This window comes from Sarcophilus harrisii, chromosome 4 (genome assembly GCF_902635505.1).
Source record: "Sarcophilus harrisii chromosome 4, mSarHar1.11, whole genome shotgun sequence".
Classification (NCBI taxonomy): domain Eukaryota; kingdom Metazoa; phylum Chordata; class Mammalia; order Dasyuromorphia; family Dasyuridae; genus Sarcophilus; species Sarcophilus harrisii.
This window is the reverse complement of record NC_045429.1, coordinates 130,423,090-130,444,351: the sequence shown is the minus strand read 5'-3', so window position 1 is coordinate 130,444,351 and position 21,262 is coordinate 130,423,090. Positions and strand designations below refer to the sequence as shown.

Here is a 21,262-nt window from a genome sequence, read left to right as displayed (position 1 = left end):
CTCATGTCACATATAGTCAGGGTTGGGGCACATGGATAAGAAATAAACATATATATATATATATATATAATTGGGCAAAGGAGAGATACATACTAGTTCTAAGAAAATTTGAGGCAACAGAAATCCCTATTAGTTAGAATTTCAGGGAGTAAATTAAAGCTACTAGTGTTACCTGAGAGAAGATCAGGTCTATGCTGTCATGTTTAAGGGTCAAGAAAGTGAGGGGATATGTTCTGGAGATAGAAATATCAGGACATGGAAGTGGGATTTACGTGAGGAAAAAATGAGAGTCAAGGGTGACTGAGGTTGTGAATCTTGATTGCTGAGAGAATATTGATACCTATAAAAGAAATAAGGTTTGTGTGGCGAAATAGTAAATTATACTTTAGACATGTTGAGAAACTAATGGAACATCCATGTGGGGCATTTTTAAATTACAAAATAATTCCCAAAGTATCAGGTTCTAAATAAAAGAATAAATACCATTAGATTTTCTAGGTAAAGGACTAGGATAAATGAAGGACAGTCTCCTCTGTCAGAATACATACTGCGATGTGTTTTTTGTTTTTTTTTTTGTTTTTTTTTTTGGAAAATAACCAGACCCATTGAGGATTTTTATAGTGTAAGAAGATTGGAGGATTCTCCACTCAGTCTCAGCCCAATAATTAGCCATTGCAACTCTGTACTACCCTTCGTTCTTGAATCGTTTGCCCTTTTTCATATCACTTTTCCTTTGTTTTGTCTAAGCCTTGTACACTTCTCACCATCTACGTCATCTCTCACAATCAGCTGAATGAAACTAGAAGTCTTCAGACTTGAGTACATAAATTCATGTTATTCAGCATCAGAGGGATCCTCATTGTAGCAAGACAGTCCTTTTATATCTCCCTAATTTGATTCCCTATCCCCTCTGAAAATATTCTGAATTCTTCCTTTCCTAAGCATCTCCATTCTTCTCCTCCCAGTGAAAGACCTTAAGTCTTGTTTACTGAAAAAAGTAATGTCCTTTGAATGAAGAAATGAAACATTGATGAAGTGCTTCTTTTGTACAAAACACTGTCTTAAGCCCTGGTTGTACACCTAGAAAAGAAAGACAGTTCCTGCTTTCAAGAAGGTCCTATTTAATGGAGGAGACAACTTTATTGCAGATTTTATCTTAATTAAAAAGAACATTTCCATTGTCCTTAGAGTACAATGGCAAAACAGATAAAATCATATTTTGTGATGTTGAATCTTTTGACAGTAGCTGGGGCAAGAACATTTTTTTTTCCTGAGTCTTTGGTAGCATGGCTGTAGCACCCAAAGGAGAAGTCCTAAGCTACATCTCCACAAGGGTTTCTTCCCAGAATAATGGCTGAGTACATTAGGCTGGAAGCTTTGCCATTTGTAAGGCTTTTAGCTTCAGGATCTGCATATCTTTTTATCAGGCTCTGAAGGAAGATGGTGGTCAAGTTAGTGGTGTTAACAGTTTAATATTCTTTGTTATACACTGCCTCTTATCTTTCTCTGGGGATCCCTTGCTGCTTGAACTAGGCTGGCTTGTCTGCTCTGTGGGTACCAGTGGATTGGCAGTTGGTAGGGATCGTGTGCCCCTTCTTCATTGGAGTTACTTTTCCAAAAGAGGGTTGAATCAGGCAGGACTGGTGGTCTTGGTCTGTGGGGTATTGCTACTTCAAGGCTCCTGCACCTGTCTGCCTATTGGTTGTAGTTAGTTGGTAATTGTTGCTGATGCTGATGAAGATGGTATGTTTTCTTGTTCACAGTGATTTTTCCTCTAGGTGATGGTTTGTGGGTATTGGCCTGGAAGCTATTCCAAAACTTCTTGATATCACTTCCCATTTTTTCCTTTTCTTCAAAACCACTGACAAAAATGTGGCTCTTTTCGCTAAGATTAATTCTTCTGTGGATTCTCTTATTCTATCCGCTTTCTTTCAGAAAATTGCATTCTCAATCATCACCCCCAATCTCTGGAGTCTTAGTAACATCTTCCTATCAAATGTTTCCTTCCCCACCAAATCATCCTCTGTTCCAGACTGTACTATTCGTCAACATTCACTCCTTCCTTTCCCAGCCATACTCCTTCAAAAAAGCTGTCTTAAATTTCCTGCCTACACATCCCCTTACTCATACATCATCCCTTTGCACTGTGGCTTCTAGCACCATTATCTGATTGAAATTATTTTCTGCAAAATTATCATGATATAATGGTCTTTTCTCAATCTTTATCCTTTTCTACCTAAGTGCAGCATTTGATGCTCCTGACCATCCTTGCCTCCCAAGTGCACTTCTCTGAGTTTTTTATACTTTTCTTTCTTGGTTCTCTGCTTACCCGCCTATCCAGTTTTCTTCCTTTTTTTAGTGACTCATCACCCATGACACACCCTTCAGGGTAGTTTTCCCCCCAAGATTCTGTTCTGAGGTAGACTTAGTAACTACAGTTCCCATGGGTTTAACAATCATCTCTAAGCAGATGATAAGAGTGTGTGTGTGTGTGTGTGTGTGTATACATACAAATACATACGTATGACCTAAGTTGCCTCCTTATGAACATGGCTGTTATGGAAAATTAATTTTCCCCAGAGATTTTCTTTTAAACTTCCTAGTATGTATGTGATAACTCCCATTGGAACATTTAAGTGTAGGGCAAGGTTTGGGCTTTCAGTCACCGATTCCCACTCAGATACGCGGAATCTAGGTGGGTCAGGCTCCATAATCTTAGAGCTCTGTTTGCGCTTTATGATGGAAAAGGCTTCCACACCAGGCAGCCGAGAAGCAGCTTAGAGGCTGGTATTTAACTTACCTTGTTGGACCGTTGTTTCCTTCCTTAGTGAGTTCCTTTCTTTCCATCCCACATCATGGCACAGGGTGCTCTTCACGCACCAGTTGTCTGGCTAACATGGCTGCCCTAAATCTCTGCTCCGGCCCCTCAATTCCTTTGAACCAGCTTCTGTGGTTTCTGTTGCCTCTGGGGTCCAGTGCAAATTTGCCTGCTGCTTTTTAAAAACCCTTCATGTCCCCATCTGACCTCCCTCCTCCCCAGATGCCCAACTGTGTTGTGAAGCCGGCCCATCTCTCTGTTCCTCTCACTGTCTCCGTGCCTGGGCCTTCGCCTTACGTGCTCCCCATGTACCTCCCGGCCTTTGGCGCCCAGAGTCCATACTTTCCCTTAAAGCGTAGCTCCAGCACCATCTTGTGCTTCAAGTTTTTCTTTATCTGCACATTTTCAAGTGGCCTCCCTCCCAAACTACCTTGTATAAGATGGCATGAATTTGTATCTATCCTGTTTGTCATGCTGTATGTGTTTTTAATGTGTACTTGTCTCCTGCGTTTGAATATTATTACAAATAGAAGCTTTTTTTATTTTGTGAACCAGTATCCACTGCCAAGCACGACACAGACACAGTGGCCTCTGACAAATTCTTATTAAGTGCTTATTGGCAGTTGCAATAAAACATGGGATGAAGATCTTTGCTAAAAGGTTGGGGGAAGATTGTAGAGAGGCCGACTTGAGAGGAGATGAGGAAGTCTGGAACAGCCAGTATGGGATATGCTAGAGTCATTTAGGGAAGAGTAAAGATTCGCCTTGCTACAGTGAGTACTCATGTGCAGTAGACCCAGTGAACTTGATTATATACTTTCAGATAGTACTGCCCAGCAGTGGGTAAAAACATTATAGTGTTAAACTGATTAAATCATCCTTTTAGGCTAAAAACAATGTCTTTGTGACTTTAGTCTGAACTTAAATTTCAAGTGTTATTTTATATAAAACTTCTTTAAAATGTTTTTGTTAGAAATTGACTTGCACTATTAAACCTAATATGTACCTATTAGGACAGGGGTCCTCAAACTTTTTAAATAGGGGGTCAGTTCACTGTCCCTCAGACTGTTGGAGGGACAGACTATAGTAAAAACAAAAACTTTGTTTTGTGGGCCTTTAAATAAAGAAACTTCATAGCCCTGGGTGAGGGGGATAATTGTCCTCAGCTACTGCATCTGGCCCGCAGGCCCAGAGTTTGAGGACCCCTGTGTTAGGATTTTGGAACTAACAGCTTTGAGGTTTTTCTCCCCAGACACCGCTTCTAAACAAGGACCCATAGAAGCTGTTCAAAAATCAGTTCGATTGTTTGAAGAAAAACGTTATCGAGAAATGAGGAGAAAGAATATCATTGGTCAAGTTTGTGACACCCCCAAATCATATGATAATGTCATGCATGTTGGATTACGAAAAGTGACCTTCAAATGGCAAAGAGGAAATAAAATTGGTAAGGGGACAGGGGAAAGAGAAACAGATAATGTTTTGCATTTTCACTTTCTAAATGTCAAAGCTTAGTGTTTATATTTGATCCATCTTGGCTTAACTGTGTTGATAGATGTGCCAGGTATTTTTTAAAAGAGTTTTATGTAATGAAAATTGTCTGAGTTTCTATATCCTTTGTTTGGTCAAAAAGTTTTCATTCATCTGTAGTTGTCAGAGGGTCTCTTTGCCTCTTCTTTTAATTTTCCCCTAATCTAACTGGAAAATTGAATGAGACTGTAAAGTTTACCTAATTTCAGGAACTTTTTTAAATTTTAAGATCTTTACAGGATTTTTCTTCAAGAACATTTTCAAGTAATAGCTGGCTCATACTAAAAAATATTTAAAGCATGTCAGTGCAACAGTGCATTTGAATAAGTTCAAAAGTTCAGTCGTAGAATTTTAGATAAAAGAGTGCTCTCTTGAGTATTGTCACAAAATGTTTCTAACTAGATAACATGAAGAAATTTAAATGACAGAAATAGGAATAATTAAAATAATGCTTTAAAACTACAAAGCTATAAACATGTAATTATAAACGTTAACTCATCATGGTGAATTTCCATGAAAATTCTCTTTAAAGAATGTTGTCTTATTGTCTTTTAACTAGTTATTTTGAAAATGACAATATGTTTCATTTCAGATAGAAGCAGTGATGACAGTGTTGATTGATACTGTGTAATTATTGGTAAATTGATAAAAAGTAATTTTCTGACGTTATAACAATATAATATAATGAAAATAGTACTAAAGAATCAGGAGGCCTGGCTCCTAACTCTTGACTCCTCTAAGCTTTGTGCCATTGGGATAATTTCACCTTTCTAAGCCTTAAAAAGATGCCTCATCTCTGAAATGAAAGGGTTGGGCTGCCGTCTCTTCCAGGTCATTTTCTGTAAAATAAGAGATTTTTTTTTGTTTTTTTTCCCTCTTTTGTTTATAGGAGAAGGCCAGTATGGAAAAGTCTATACTTGTATCAGTGTTGATACTGGTGAATTGATGGCAATGAAGGAAGTGAGTATCATTCCACCTTCTCTCTCGGGCATTACACTTTGAGATAGGACTGATATTTTGAGGGTTTTTTTGGTTAGAAATTTTATGAAGAACTACTTCTTGTGTTTTCTGAGATACTCAAGAAATTGCATAGACATATTCTTTCTTATACCAATTTAAAATTAAAGACTTAAATATTATCAAATACTGACATAGTAATATACCTTTACATCCTCTTTCTGGGTTTCAGTTTTCTCCTCTGTAAAATGAAGGAGTTGGCAACAGCATACTCTATGATCTTTTATAGTTCTAATTCCAAAGATCTCATGTCAAAAATGTAAGGGTACTAAAAAAAAAAAAAATCTGTGTGTGTGTGTGTGTGTATCTCACATAATAGCTTCATTGGTGTTTCTCAACATAAATTAATATATTTTTTACATAAATATATAAAAGTCAGTTCTTACATTGTCTTCCACGCTTTATTGTTGAGTTAAGAGTTATAGAAGTGCAAATCTAACGAACAACTAATCCAAAGAAATTTAAATGGAAAATCTGTTTAAAAGTTCTTGAGAACTTATATTGACATTTTAAAATTTTAAGAAATTAGGGAAAATTTATTTCGAGAGAAGAAATGAGTTTCTATTTTTGCTATTAATTTTTCTTATTGTTACAATTACTATCAGTATTTGGTAGAATCATTAACAAGATGACCTTCCATCCAATCACAATTTTCTAGATTTTGGACTTTTTAGTTTCTATTAGTCTAGGCTTTCATATTTTGACTATAGTCTCCTTTTTAATAGATATATAGACAGTAGTCTCCTTTTTAATTTTCCCCCACCTCCTGACAATCTACATAGTGCTTTTGATTAAATCTTCTTTCTTTTTGGCATGACATAACCTTGCTAGGAAACTTTGAGTGATTCTGAGTTGCCTTCAGAATAAAGCCCAAAATACTTAGTCTTCCACTATTGTTCCAAACTTTTTTACTTCTCTTTTACTATATAAACTACTATAGCTGCCTCCTGGTGCATACTAAATAATATCCACATTTCTCTTTCCCACTCATCTGAGTCCTGCATGCCTTGGAAACTTTTGCTTATGTTCAGCTTCAGTTAATCTCTTCCCCATGAGTCTTTCTGTCATTATATCTATCCATCGTAAATCATTTCCTCTTCCTAGTTCCTGGGGCATTTATTTGTGCTACTTATTTGGCACCTAGCATCATGTTCTAGCCAGTATTGTTTATCTTTTTATAAGTACATCCTGTCTTCTCAGCTAAACTATTCAGTGCCTTGAGGGCAAAAAGCATGTCCTAAAAGATGTATCTCTGGTACCCTGTGTGCTTAATAAATATTTTAATACCATTTGCAACTATGAAAATTAGCTTACCAGAAAGCATTGTGCTGAATACAAAAACATAGATGTTAATATCTTGACATAAATGTCTATATTTGGAATTCAATTGTGGCTTTAAAAAATCCAGAATTACTGATGCAAATAACCAGTCATACTGCTTTTTTTCTTTTCAGCGATACCAAAATATGCCAACAGATGGCTTTGCAACCCTATTATTTCACATTACAGCTTTCTAGTTTGTAATGATAGCAATAGTAATTGACATTTTCAATATTGCAGATTCGATTTCAGCCGAATGACCACAAAACTATCAAAGAGACTGCAGATGAACTGAAAATATTTGAAGGCATTAAGCACCCCAATCTGGTTCGGTATTTTGGTGTGGAGCTTCATAGAGTAAGCCAACATTAATCACACATGCAATTCTGAGTGAGGAATCAGTAAGGGTACAGATGGAGTCCTGTTCTACATCACAGGTCTTCTCATTTCAGAGCACAGTAACTTTGCCTAATTATAAGGAAATCTCCATGAGTTACATCATTTCTGCCTTCTCTCTGAAACTAGAGGAATTCTTCCTAAAATGTAAGTTGTAGATTGTAGTCATTAACCCGACATTATAAAGCACTGAAACCCATCCTGCCTTCCAGTCACAAAGTTCATCTAAGTATCCTTTGTTCCTAAGAATTTATTTCATTGTTTTTTTTTTTTTCCCACCTGAACCAGTGACTGTTAAATATCTTTGACTTAGTTAAATGTGTCTTCTTAAAATTACACGTTTATGAAATGAGAGAAGATGTAAAATGTACTTTTAAAGCTATCAAAGAAACTTCTTCCCCTTGAGAACAGATGCTAAAACATTGAGGGAAATAGCCCAACTGCTTGGGAACCTCATTTCAGCATGAACTTTGGGGGAAGTGGATTCAGTTCCTTTTTATGTTTTCCTAAATAATTTTCAAATTAGAAAAGGATGTGTTTCAGTACTTAATAATATATCCTATGGGAAGTCCTGCTGGTCCCTGTCTGAGATTATAAAGCAGTCTAAATTTGGTAGGATTACAAAAACTTATTTCATGTCTTTTGTAGGAGGTGGTGTTCCCCAAATAGCTATATAATTCCAGACAGAGACAGGCAGGAGAAGTCCTCCTGGAAGAGTTAGAAACAAACAGTTTAAAAATATGCAGAAAATAAGATTAGTATGACAACATTAGAAAGGAGATTTATTTAGGACTTATTTATAAGTTGTCCAGAATGAACATTTGTACTTCTTTTGTATTTGAAGAAAATAATAGTGTTTAACTTGATTCTCATCCCAGGAAGAAATGTATATTTTCATGGAATATTGTGATGAGGGCACCCTGGAAGAAGTGTCAAGGCTGGGCCTTCAAGAACATGTTATTCGCTTGTACTCAAAGCAGATCACCATTGCTATTAATGTACTGCATGAGCATGGTATAGTTCATCGTGACATCAAAGGTAAGCTGTATTTATGAGGGGCCTTAAGTAGTCCTCTCTCTTTAACTAGAGAGAAGAGAGTAAGAGAAGGAATTCACACTTGCTTACAAGAATGTGACCCTTTTGTTTAGATCTTGGTAGTGAACTTGAAGAATTCAGATTCATCATGGGCCAGGCTATATGTTTTGCTAGTATAACCATAGTGCAGAGATTTGGAACTAGAAGTCACAAGGTATATTAGATATTTGTTTCAGTATTTTAAAGAAAGCCAACCTAAAATCTAGCCTTCTTATCACACTTTTATGGTTACCACACTTTTATGGTATATAGTTATTATCTGGGAGTTGTTCTGCACTAGACAAAATTTCTCTGTTTTCTTTTGTTTTAATACAAATCTTCTGGTTACCACTGGCTACCAAGAATATTTCAAGTTTTTAAAAAATTCAGGGCTGAGTCATCCTGAGTTGACCAACATATTGCCAGATTTTAACTGACCATATTATAGTCATATGTCATTCTGGACATTTATTGGATTGTTTTTTCCAAAGCCATTACATTGCCTAATTCCATACTGTCAGTTATAAAGCACTACTGTGGGTTCTTTATCTCTTTGGGAATTTAGGCACAGTAATGGTATCATTAGATTAAAGAATATATGTGTCTTAGTGAGTTTGGGGATACAATTCCAAACTTTTCCAGATTTGATTAATTTACTACTCCATAAACAGTACATTAATGTGCTTACTAACTGCTCCGGCCAACAATTATTTTCCTTCTTTGAAATTTTTGTTATCTGATAGGTATGAGATGGAATCTCAGGGTTGTTTTAAATTGTATTTTCCTAATAGTGATTTTTGGAATATCTTTTTTATATATAGACATGTCAATAACTTAGATTTCCTGTCAATTCATATCTCTTGGGTAGCTATATCATTCTTATATGATTGAATCTTTCTATATTTTGAATATCAGAACTTTAAATCTAGGTTGGTTGATGATTTTCTGATGTATTCATATGAACCATGAAACTAACTCCGCCCTGTAATTTTCTTCCTGCTTATCAGCTCTCTAGCTACAACCTATCCACTAATACCCTTCATATCTCTTTTTTACCTGCTAATGGATGTTTTCCTCTTAAATATAGATGTCCTCTTGTCATTTAAAATTTTATGTGTAAAACCAAATTTATCATCTCATTGTAATCTCTTACATTTCATTTATCCACCACATTTGGTCACTTAACAAGTCCTGGTGATCATATCTTTGATTATCAAAAAATATATAAACTACTTATCTTGGCTTTCAGATATATATGTGATTTGTTTCTAATCTACGTTTCAAACCTTATAATGCTTCATTCTAACCAAACTGGACAACTTGTATATCTCATCTCAACCTCTGCATCCATATATTCACATGTGTCTTCCATCTTTAGATTGGGTGATTTCAGTTGTCTCAGTTTTTCATGACTCCCATTTGGAATTTTCTTGGCAAAGATACTAGAGCAGTTTGCCATTTCCTTCGTCAGCTCATTTTACTGATGAGGAACCAAGGCAAACAGGTTTAAATGACTTGTCCAGGCTCACAGAACTAGTGTTTAAAGCTAGACAACTCATGAAGAGTCAAGAGTCCAGGCCTGGTCTTCTATCCCCAGTACCACTGCCGGTCCATTCTCTAGACTTGCATTCTCTCACAGCTCTCTTCCTATTGAGAACATTACTTTTTTTCCCCCCAAGGTTCTGTTCTGGTGCCAGGTTTACTATGAAACCTTACCTTAAAAACATCTTTAAACCACTTTGCTGAGATGTCAGCTAGTTTTGGACCTCTCTTGTGCACTTACTGTATTATAAATTGTATCATAATGATTTTGACATTTGTCTAATATGAGGGAATTGTGGAAACTGAGTAAACTATTTAACTTCATCTACTGTTTCAATTTTGGATCTCTTCCAGTTTCTGTTTTATGAGAAAACTTTATTATATTATTTGAATTTAGTCCTGAATGACTGGGAACCTGAACACTTCTTCTGGTTATTAAGAGACTTAATTAAAGATCTGAGCAATGGTAATCAGGAACTCAGACCCAAAGATCAATTCAAGAAATTTTTTCCCAATTCTCTATCAATCAATATGTCTTAGAATTGCATCTGTTCAAGCTCTCCATCACTGCTTGGAAAGTCCATAATCTTTCCTTCAATTGGAAATCAGATTACTTAATCTTATATCCTGGTTTATAGCCTTTTGTTTTCTTTTACTGCATAAAAATCTGTCCTGTATTCAATATCCAGCGTCAATCTGAACAGGCCTTGTCCCAAATTACTATGCAAGTAGTATACATTGCTTAATAAACCACTAATTAATAAATTGCTCAAAAACTTTAACTTTTGTTTCCTCATGATTTCAGATTTCACCCTTCACAAAAACCCTTCATTTGACTATAAACTCCTTGGGAATGTCTTTTGCTTTTTCTTTGTGTTGCCAATATTTAGCAATGTCCCTGGAATATACTAAGCACATTTGACTAATTAAAGCTATACCAATATAGTAACAGCCTGAGTTTTTAAAAAGTGAAATAACAGGACTTAACATGCTGGTATGTCTTATTTTGAGAAAAAAACATTTTGTTAACTTTTGATAGAAAAAGAAGACTGAGAATTACTTCAATCAGTTACTGACCCAATCTTCTATGTAGAAAACAAAATGTCAATAAGCATTTTTAAAGTACTTATTATATGTCAGGCACTGTGCCAAGTGCTGGGGATTCAAAGAAAAAGCAAAATCAAAGACTTTACATTCTAATGGGAAAGACAAAATATACATAAATGGGTGCATAAAAGATACACATAAAGTAGAGGAAGGATATGTATTACACATTTATTACTTGTAAGTGGGACTAGACCTTTCATTGTGTTCTTTTTCAGCCATATCCTAAGTCCATCAGCAGCTTCCTATAAATTATATGGCGGTGTCATTAGCACAATTGGCCTTGAGTAAAGTTAAAAACATTTGAATCTCCAGTTAGGATCTTACTTTTTCTAAGATTATGAAAGTAGTCTTTAAAATAGTTTGATAATCATGAATTTACATCTTTACCTTTAATAATAGTGTGGTCTTTTATGTGCTGGTTGTAATTTGTATGGCAGACAGTCTCTACTGCTTCACAGAGATATATAAGTGAAACTCCTTGGTTGCTGTGGTAGACCAGTGAACTTGCCAGTAATTCTATATGCTACATATAAGCAGATCTACGTTTAGAAGTGGTTATTGTGATAGTGGTAATGTAACTACTATCGGTTCTTTTTCAGGAGCCAATATCTTCCTTACATCATCTGGACTAATTAAATTGGGGGATTTTGGATGCTCAGTCAAGTTAAAAAACAATGCACAAACCATGCCTGGAGAAGTGAACAGTACTCTCGGGACTGCAGGTAAGGTAATGCTAAAGGTGGTCGTCGCATCCTCTTAGCCTTGGACTTTAAAGTCATCTCATGCAATTTCTACCTGAAACGCATATTCCCTCTACAATATCCTAACAAGTAGTCATCTACCCTCTTTTTGAACATCTGCAATGACAAAAAAAAAAAAAAAAAAAAAAAATCTTCTGAAATGGCTCTAATTGCCAGGAACGAAAATCTGCCTCCCTTGCAAATAGCTTCTTATTGCTTCTAGTTGTGCCTTATAGGACAAAACAAATAGTGGTTTTTATTAGAAAATATTAGTGCTTCCCCACTCAGTGTTCTTTCCTCAGTCTAAAAAGTGCCATCTCTTTTAATCTACAATTGTATGACATGGTTTCCATCTGCCACCAGATGTCCAACCCTTCTAAAATGTGATACTCCAGACTCAACCCAATGCTCCATGTTTGGCTAGACCAGAAGAGTTTAGTGAGGACCATTGCCTTCTTTATACAGAGTACCACATTTAATATAGCTTATGCCCTCATTATCTTCCCTGGTTGCTGTCACATTCTTGGTTCATGGACAGCCTCAATCTACTACAAAAGTCTCCAGGTCTGTCACAAATTACCACATCTCAGTGACCGAAGTTGCTACTTTATAGGATTTTTCATTTATCCCTTTTCAGTTTCATTTTATTGGATTCATATCATCATCCTAACTTATTTGGATCTTTGGAGATCTTGATTCTGCCCGCCTTTGTGATATTTTCTTCAGGATCATGTCACCACCAGTTTTTAGTGTTCAGGTTTTTGATTTAAAAGAAAAAGAAAAAAAAAGGACAGGCATCCCTTTAAGAAGCCACCCACCTCCTTTATGGTTGCTAACGATTTTGAGCACTCTAAATCTGGAATATTCAAATACACCTAAATGTTAATGAATCTAAAATTTTCTACTTAGTCTACAAAAATACCTCCACTTTTGCCAGATACCTTGTTGAAATCTAAATATAGTATCTGCAGCATTTCCCAGATTTGTGATTCCAGGAATTCTGTCAATTGAAATTTATGATGATGTTTTTTGGCCTTAATAAATCTATACCACTTCTTTAGGATCACTGCTTTCTTACCTAATTGTTCACTAACTGTTCCTTCTAAAATTTTATCTCTGAATGTGTACACATTGTAAATCTCCCTTCTTCCTCTTTTTTGAAAACAGAGATGATATTTGCCTTTCTTTAATCTTGTAGCATCTCTTTTATTCTCCACAAGTCTTTAAAAAAAGAACCAATAGATGGTGCAATTTATTATAGAACACTGGCCATGGAGTCAGGAATATCCGAGTTCAAATGTGACCTCAGATATTTAATACTTACTAGCTGTGTAACTCTGGGATTAACCTCTTTTGCCTTGCCAAAAAAAAAAAAAAAAATTTATCAGTTAATTTAGGCTTTAAAAAAAAAAACAAACAAACACTAATAATAGTTCACTAAGTTCTGTAACCTTGGAAATAAAAATCACATAGCTCAGATGAATTAACGCATGAAAGGCAGCTTAGCCCTCTTATCACTCTTTTACAGTTTGGAAGGTGAGGCATAAAAATGTTTATTGTTTTCTGTTGCAAAATCAAATAAAAAAAAGTATTTTTGTCCTCTCTGACCATTTCTTTGCATTGTACCAGCTCCTCCTCTGAGTATTCTTTCTTTAAGAGGCTATTTTTGTTATTAGCATTTCTTATAATTCTCATTTCATTTCAGAAACTCTTTTTAGATGCTCATTTCACTCTTTTGTGTATCTGTCCTCAGTGCTCTTGTCTTTTACATAAATTTTAAATTGTTTTCCTGCATCTCTATCATATTCTTAAGATATGCCCCTTTAAAATTTAAACTCATTGTTGCTTTCTTTATATTCATTCCTTTTCATCATGAAAGCAAATGTAGAATTTCTTGAAAGCACATAGTCTCTCTTTGATCAACTTCCATGAAATTAGAAGAGTAGACTTACCTTTTTTCTTAGCTCATTAAAATCCTCTTAAGTTAGGGTACATATCTAACTGAAGCATGTCCTGCTTTTATCTGTCATGAATTGTAAGTTGTTCTGATCATGTTATTCCAAGAATCCTCTTACTTTCACTTTCCTATCCAGGTCTTTGCGTCCCCATCTCACTTAAAACAGCATCTAAACTTGCTGCCTCTTACCCATCCTAAGCTGAGACTTGAGCATAAGCAAGAGTTCTTGTAGCAAAAACAACAGAACCTAAATGCTTAACACATGTTTTAAATAGGAATAATTCCTTTAAACATTATATTCAGAAAATTTTTCACCTTTAAATTGTGATTTAATATTTGAAAAACACAATTATAAATGCATATTTTAATCACAGAAATAAATAGACTAACACACAGTTCAAGCCCTGCATCCAATAGTGAAGGTATGACCTCAGGCAAGTCCGTGAGGCTCTCGGAGTTCCAAGTAACTCTCTAAGATTGTATGTTGCAGAGAAAACACTTAACTTGGCTTGTTAGTGGACAGGTCTAGTCATTGTCCTTTTTGTTCCCATGTACAATATCCTGTCTTCAGTCAGTGTAATCAAAACAACTATGTAACATTCCAAGCACAGGGCTGAAAACAACCCCAAGCACAAGCTGAAAATGAACTTTTATTGTAACATGCATATCTTCATTTTCAATTTTCAGTTGTAACTCTTAATATCTATTCCCTTTTTCATATTTTGCTTATTGTATAGATATTTAAGGAGAGTTAAAAATCATAGTAACTTAGGTAATTGTAAAGTTGCCTACAGAGAGAGACACCTTGGTCTGGTGGCCAGGAAGCTGGCCTGAGAATTATGAAAATCTCCCTCATCCTGAGCGCAAGAAAAATGAATTTGTTATCTATCCAGTCTATACATTCAGATCTTGTATACATTGTTTTAAAGCGTACATGGCACCTGAAGTCATCACTCGAGCGAAAGGAGAAGGACATGGGCGTGCAGCAGACATCTGGAGTTTGGGTTGTGTTGTGATAGAAATGGTTACTGGCAAGGTAAGCATTGTGCTTGTTACTTACTTGTAGAGGAACATTGTTACATTGTACATTGTACATTGTTACTTACTTGTAGAGGAAAAAATTTCAGTGACCATTTTAGTAGTTATATTTGTTATTCATTAAACTTTATTTCCTGCTAGATGTAAACATGATTGTGCCCCCTTAATAAATAACATGAAAGAAATGAAAATGTTTCAAGTAAAAGAGAGGAGTGTGTATGCACAGTAATTTAAATAGAAAATTGTTTGCTCTTAATTTTTGACAAATCTAAGACTAATAAAGATGTTTGATAATTCACTTTTGATAGTTTTTTTATATATAGTACCATGTGTTTCCTTTGGATAAAAGGAAATTTAAATTTTGTCTTCTGTCACTTCCTTCTTTGGGTTTTACTTTTGTCAGGCATCACAAGGTAAGCAGCATCAAGTATTACAAAATGAAGTTAAGTAGCTTCTAAGGAAATATTTTGATAGTTGATTTATCAAGCACTTACTGCTCCTATGAACCAGGAACCGTATTGGGACAAAGACAAAAACTAGCCTTTGTCTTTCAAGTGTGTATGTGTAGAGAAAGCCTATTATCCTATTCCTTGTGATGTGAAGGCCAGAATAAGCTTCAAGTACAAGATGGTGCTTCCTTGAACCTTGAAGGAAAACAGGAATTCTAGGCATGAGAGAGGGAGCGAGTATTGTGTGAGAAGCAGCAGAAATGGTAAATAGAGGGATCATAGACCAATGAGGAATAAAGCCAGAAAAAATAAGTTAAGATCAAATGGTGTGAAGAGTTAGAAATGCCAAACAGAGGAGTTTGTTTGGTGGTAGGAATAGGAAAGTGTAGCTTGGGAGGGGTGGGGTACGTCAGATCTGTGCTTTAAAAAAAAAAAAAATGTGTGTGAAGGGGCTTCAAGGTAGAAGATCAAATAGACTATTGGGATAGTTCCAGCGAGAGGGAATGGGGGTCTGAGCCAGAGTGGTAGCTTTGTGAAATTATAGAAAGGACAAGATCTTACTGTTGATTGGATTTGTGGGTTGAGGATAAAGAGACTTCAAACTCTGGTGATTGGAATTATGGTGGTATCATCAGAAAGGAGAAAATTTCTGAGAAATTTTCTGAGGTACCTTCAAGACAGTCCATTCAAAATGACTATCAAAGGACTTAATACTATGGTTCTTTAATAGGGAGTCATTGCAATTTTTTGAGCATAACAGTCATATGATCAGATGCATGCTCTAGGATTGTCACTTTGGCAGCTGAAAAGAGGAAATTTGACCTTGGGAGACTGATTTGGAGTCTGTTGAAGTATAGGAGACTGTAACTTGGGAAAGAGACTAGAGCTGAAGATGTGGGTAGATATCTAAACAGAGATTAATTTATGAAGAGATAATCATTGAACCTATGGAAGCTGATGAGGTCAAAAAGAGAAGAAAGCCCCAGGACAAAGGCTTAGGTTACATAACCTCCAATTAGAAAGCAGGATATGGATAATGGTTAACATGAATGAGGAACATGCAGATCACAAGGAAAAGAAATAAGAAAAGAGAAAAAGCCATCAGATCATACATGTGTTTTTCTATGTGGTGGGGGCAATCAACTTGAGGACATTGGAGAGAAGGTCACTTTCTTCATTAGAGAGGAAAGAGTGGTATTAAGCAGTAATGAGATTAGAAGAATAATAGAAGGAAATCACCATATTCTCAGTAAAATAGAAGTCTTCTGCCGAGTAGTTTGAGGAGCTTAAAAAGAGAAGAGTTTGGAATAGCTACTGTAAGGAATCAATTAAGAGGTAATTGGAGTAAAAGAATCGCTTGCAGCAGCAAGGGCCCAGTTGAGTTTAGATAACAAAATTTATAGTAAACTCAGTAAGATATAGTCATTCTGGCTCACTTTTGGAGTAAATTGAGACAATTACAGGCCACAAAACGCTCAAAAGTGTTTTGTGTAAAGTAAAGAAAAAAAAACCCTGAAATATCCAACATTAATTCAGGTGTGTGAGGCTCCCCTCTGCCTCCCATCCTTATCATGTGGAGGTCTTAACTCTTGTTGCTGTGTGAATTCCATCAAGGCTATGGAACACCAGCTTCTCCTGGGAAATTTAAGTCCCAATCCCCCAGACCAGACAAGTACTAAGAATGGCCTCCATTCTCTTCCTCCACAACCCATCAGAGCACTTACTCTATCTAGGACTCCAGTGCAAGTCTGATACCTTTTCTTGTTTTCATGGGCAAGTCACTTAGCTCTTCCTGGTTTCTTTGTCTGTGAAAAAAAATGTGTGCCCTACCTACCTTAAAGAGTAGTTACAAGGATTATAAGAATTGTCAGTAACAACACTCATTTGTTTATTAATTTGTCATATATTGTAGCTACATATGTGATTGTATCATCCTGAGATGTGATTACAAATGTCATAGATTTATTACCTGATAAAAATGTTAACATAATGTCACCTTTCATCTATTGTCACCATCTAATGCAAGCTGTATGACCTGAGCAAGTCGTCTCAGATTCCTCATCTGTAAAATGGGGATAACAGTGGTACCTATCTCCCAAATCTCTTTTGAAGATCAAATGAGATGATAATTGTAAAACATTTGGCACACTGCCTATCATAAAGCAAGCCCTTTAGCTATTGTAATTATTATGGAAGAATTGCATATTTTTGTTAAAGTTGGTGGTAAGTTTAATTTTCCATTAAAAAAAAAGGGACTTGACAGCAAAACTGTTACCTCCACATTACTGTCGACATTTCACTTAAAGTTCACCATATTTAGTCTTTTTTCTAGTTGCCAAGTAATCTTTTATAATTAATTTATAATTAAAATGAAGAATATACTTTCAGTGTTAATATCATAAGTAACAAGATTGCATTTTATTTGGAAGTGACTTGCTTAAAAATCCAAGTAGGCAGACTAAGAAAACAGTATCTGTCACTAATAATTTTTTCATGTCTACATTGTGCTCTTAAATATCTATGTCTTCATATGTTGTTGCCTAAAGAGGTGAGTAGAATAAAAGAAAATCCTATGGTAAAAGCCATTGACATGATCACTACAGGAACTTTGTGTAACTGATGAAATAGCCTAGAAATGTGCCTGAACATTTTGTATGAGAATGTTGCCTAAAAATGGGATTTTATCTTTTTCATAGAGGCCTTGGCATGAGTATGAGCACAACTTTCAGATCATGTATAAGGTTGGAATGGGACATAAGCCACCCATCCCTGAAAGGATAAGCCCTGAAGGAAAAGATTTCCTTTCCCATTGCCTCGAAAGTGATCCAAAGATGAGATGGACAGCTAGCCAGCTCCTCGACCATTCGTTTGTCAAGGTTTGGCTGATGGTTGTGGTGATTGGGAGAGGGACAGGAATGAATACTAATGATATTCAGGCATTAAACATACCTCAGTTTTATTGTGTAGCAATGTTGTTATTTACTGCCATTAACCCAAACCCTTAAAAGTGAGTTCAAAACTCGTTATCAGCCCAGATCAGTCTCATGTACTTTGATCTTATTCAGGTTTGAATTTCACTTGGCAGCAAGGATACAAAAGACAAGACTTATGCTTAAAGATTTTATTTTCCTTTGTTAGAAAACAAAAGAAATTTATGGTGACTTTTCTGCAAGAACTAGTGTTGTTTCCTGGCTCTTCCTCCCTTTCAGTCTTTCTCTTTCCCTTCTTATTCACAGGTTTGCACAGATGAAGAATGAAGCTATTCAGTATGTAACCTGGTAGTGTGTGTACTCGGACAGATTCTCTTAATCACTACTGTATGTAATATTTACATGAAGACTGTGTTGAGAAACAGTATGAACGTTTTTAACCTACCACGACTGAAGACTGCACAGGTGACGAGCGTCACTCCTCCTGCTGCTCCCGTCTGTTTTACGTGGCACGCGATGCTCGTGTGCAACCATGTCTGCAGAGTGTGAAAGTCAGAGTGCCGTTACTACTGTACATGGACCATTTCCTTCTTTGTCTGCTCCGTCCCTCACGTGATGGAGGATTGTCGTATTAATACGTAGTATTTTTGACCTTTCTAGGCTCGAAAAAAGTTGTTGTGTTACCAGGCGTGCTGGACCTTGTTTTGTAATATCCCATTTGAGTGCACTGACTGTGAACCTTTATCCTATTCTAGGGGGGAGGGGGGAGCTTCAGATTTGTTATGCAAGAGCTAATTAATGAAAATTAAGGAAAAGGATCCTTTTTTTTTTGTTCTTTTTTGTTTTTTCTCTCAATAAATGGTTTATTTTAGGAAGCTTCGCTTGGGCTGTTCTTTTCTATTTTTTATACCAGTATTATTTTACTCAAGCAAAGCAAGGGGACATACTTGAAAAGCAGAGAAGGGATTAAAGAATCATTAAGACAAACTTTGAGGGCCAGGGCTTATTATTGCTCTGGTGTGGGAAAGTAGGGACACTCACCTAAACAGTGCCACTAAACCAACTTCTCCAGGTCTCTTTTATCCCTCTGGTACCATGATCAGGAAGAAGTGGAGTGATCTCAGGCACTGAAGACACCATCTAATCCAACACATTCCAGAACCTCTTCAGTTCCAGCTTCTGCTTGATGACCTCTCCAGGAAGCCCATTACACTAATGGACAGCTTTAATGGTTAGAAAATTTTTCCTGACATCAAGCCTAAATTACCTCATTACTCCTAATTCTGCTGCCTTGGCCAAGCTGAACAAGTCTCCTGGTTCTTTGTGACCACAGCTTTTGACAGTGACTGATCAACACAACCAAAGGCTCATCATTTGGGACTGGAAGGGACCTCAGAAGTCATACGAAGTGCGAGGCTGGGATTTGAACCCATGTTTTCCAAGGGCACATTTCACTCTACCATGATGCCTCACTCTGATATAGTAGTTAATGACCATGTAAAAAAATCATGCTACCCTAAAATTTTTCTTTTAAAAATATGCTGTTAAAGCTAATCACATTATCCAGGTATTATAAAGTAATCTGTTTTTTAAAGATAGAGATAATTAAGTTATCTTCAGAATTGCTGTGAAGTTTCTAGATTTGTGGCATTCTTTTGGTTCATCCAAAAGTAATGAGACTGTTGCACTACATGTATCTGTTGAAGGAAACATTTTATGCTCATAGCCATTTAGATGATAATAGCCACATTAATTGGATTGTGATAATATATAGCTCTTCTCCTACCAGGAATTTGTGTTGCATAAAGGTGACAGATGACCTAGGTTTTTACTCTCTGGGCCAGCAGAATATAGAAGTTCTGCTAGGTCCCTTCAAGCTGTACAGACCTTCAAAGTCATGTCTTACAAACACATTCAGCTAGTTTTCTGCTAGCCTACAATTATCCCATCACTTTTTTCTATATACTTATCCAAAATAGGTATTTTTAGCATTCAGTTACTTCCCCTATACCCTGATGTTATCCCCATGACCCTTTTCAGGGAAAAAAATGCAAAGAATCCTTGAATTCTCAGCAGAGATGGACCTGAAAACCCCTTTCAAATTAATTACTTTGAGTCTCAAGCACTCTACTGTGATGCACTAGTGCAAAAGGTATCTCAAGAATCTCCACTGCAATTTGGAGCTAATTTCTTGATGTCTTTTGGGACTATTGATTTCTGATTTGATCCCTTCATTTTCAACTCTTGGATGAAATAAGTCTTTAGTCATCCTACAGTTTTGTTCCTTATAGTAGTCCCAACACTCTTGTGATAACCTAATGCAGTTCTTGGTCATTGAGTGATCTTTACTCCCTGGAGCTATCCCATCACCCCTTTAGGACTCAGGTGATAGATCAGAGGCCTAATTTGCCTGTCTTCCTCATTGTCTAAATACCTCAAGAAAAACCCTGAATATAAATTATGCTCTAGGTCACTCCCTTATTCCTAGTAGGAAATACCATTGTACTTAGTCACTCTGTAACTCACGCAGCTGCTGACAGCCACCCAGTTACTCCTTTACAAACTGAGGCCTTAATAACTTTATGCCAGTTAAGTTCCTGGTCATCCAGATATTTCAATTATTCCCTAGAGTTTTTTCATTAAATTTTTGGGATTACTTTTGGAAGCAGTCCTGTTATGACATGCATTGCTAAAAATTACTACACTAAGCAAAATTTCAAAACCAAGGGTTTATGGGGAAAAAGAGGACTAATACTCAAATTTCCATGATATATTAAAAAAAAAAAACTACTAAAAATAGCTACACATGTTTTAATATGTAGTAAGTGATTAAGAAATATATATATGCTATAATGAATAGTGGAAGAATACTCAATTTGGGACTGGTGTTCAGCCTGCTCTCTGGTTCTCTAGGGCCGGACTAGCAAAGTTACAGAAAAACTCTGGTGAGCCAAAAGTCTGGGATCCCAACCAGGAAAGAAAGTGGGGGGGGTAGTGGGGAATGGAATGCATTACTGCTGCCCAGCCTTCCTTCACCCACAACTCCTCCTGCATCAGAAAATATATAATAAATATGGGACTTTACCTTGAAAAGGCCCTGAAGTTTGCTTGTAGAAGAAAACTTGTCAGGGTTGCATCTTGTGAGTTATTGTGAAGTGGTAGGGTTATCTGTAATCAGATGAAAAGTTATAACACCAGAAGTAGATGACTCTGGCTCATTTGTCTTACCTCTTCTCTCCTATGTTTTGTGCAGCTTGGTTCAGATGCTCTCATTTCTTGTGAATGAAATTACACATAAGCAAACACTAGATCTGTGTTCAAATTATTGCCTAATATATAATTGCACT

At 36.2% G+C, this 21,262-nt stretch overlaps 1 protein-coding gene across 8 annotated transcripts in view; it reads left to right on the top strand.

Annotated features, from left to right (window-relative positions):
- Positions 1–18,792, top strand: part of MAP3K4 (mitogen-activated protein kinase kinase kinase 4) — a 124,289-nt gene extending 105,497 nt beyond the window's left edge. For 7 of the 8 annotated variants that reach the window (XM_031937527.1, XM_031937524.1, XM_031937523.1 and 4 more), the window contains 8 exons: positions 4,071–4,262; positions 5,235–5,305; positions 6,923–7,039; positions 7,957–8,116; positions 11,401–11,523; positions 14,428–14,534; positions 17,682–17,861; positions 18,222–18,792. In XM_031937527.1, the coding sequence (XP_031793387.1) occupies positions 4,071–4,262; positions 5,235–5,305; positions 6,923–7,039; positions 7,957–8,116; positions 11,401–11,523; positions 14,428–14,534; positions 17,682–17,861; positions 18,222–18,242 (971 nt within the window). In that variant the 3' untranslated portion in view covers positions 18,243–18,792. The other variant, XM_031937528.1, reaches the window with a different exon arrangement.
- The last annotated feature ends 2,470 nt before the right edge of the window (positions 18,793–21,262 follow it).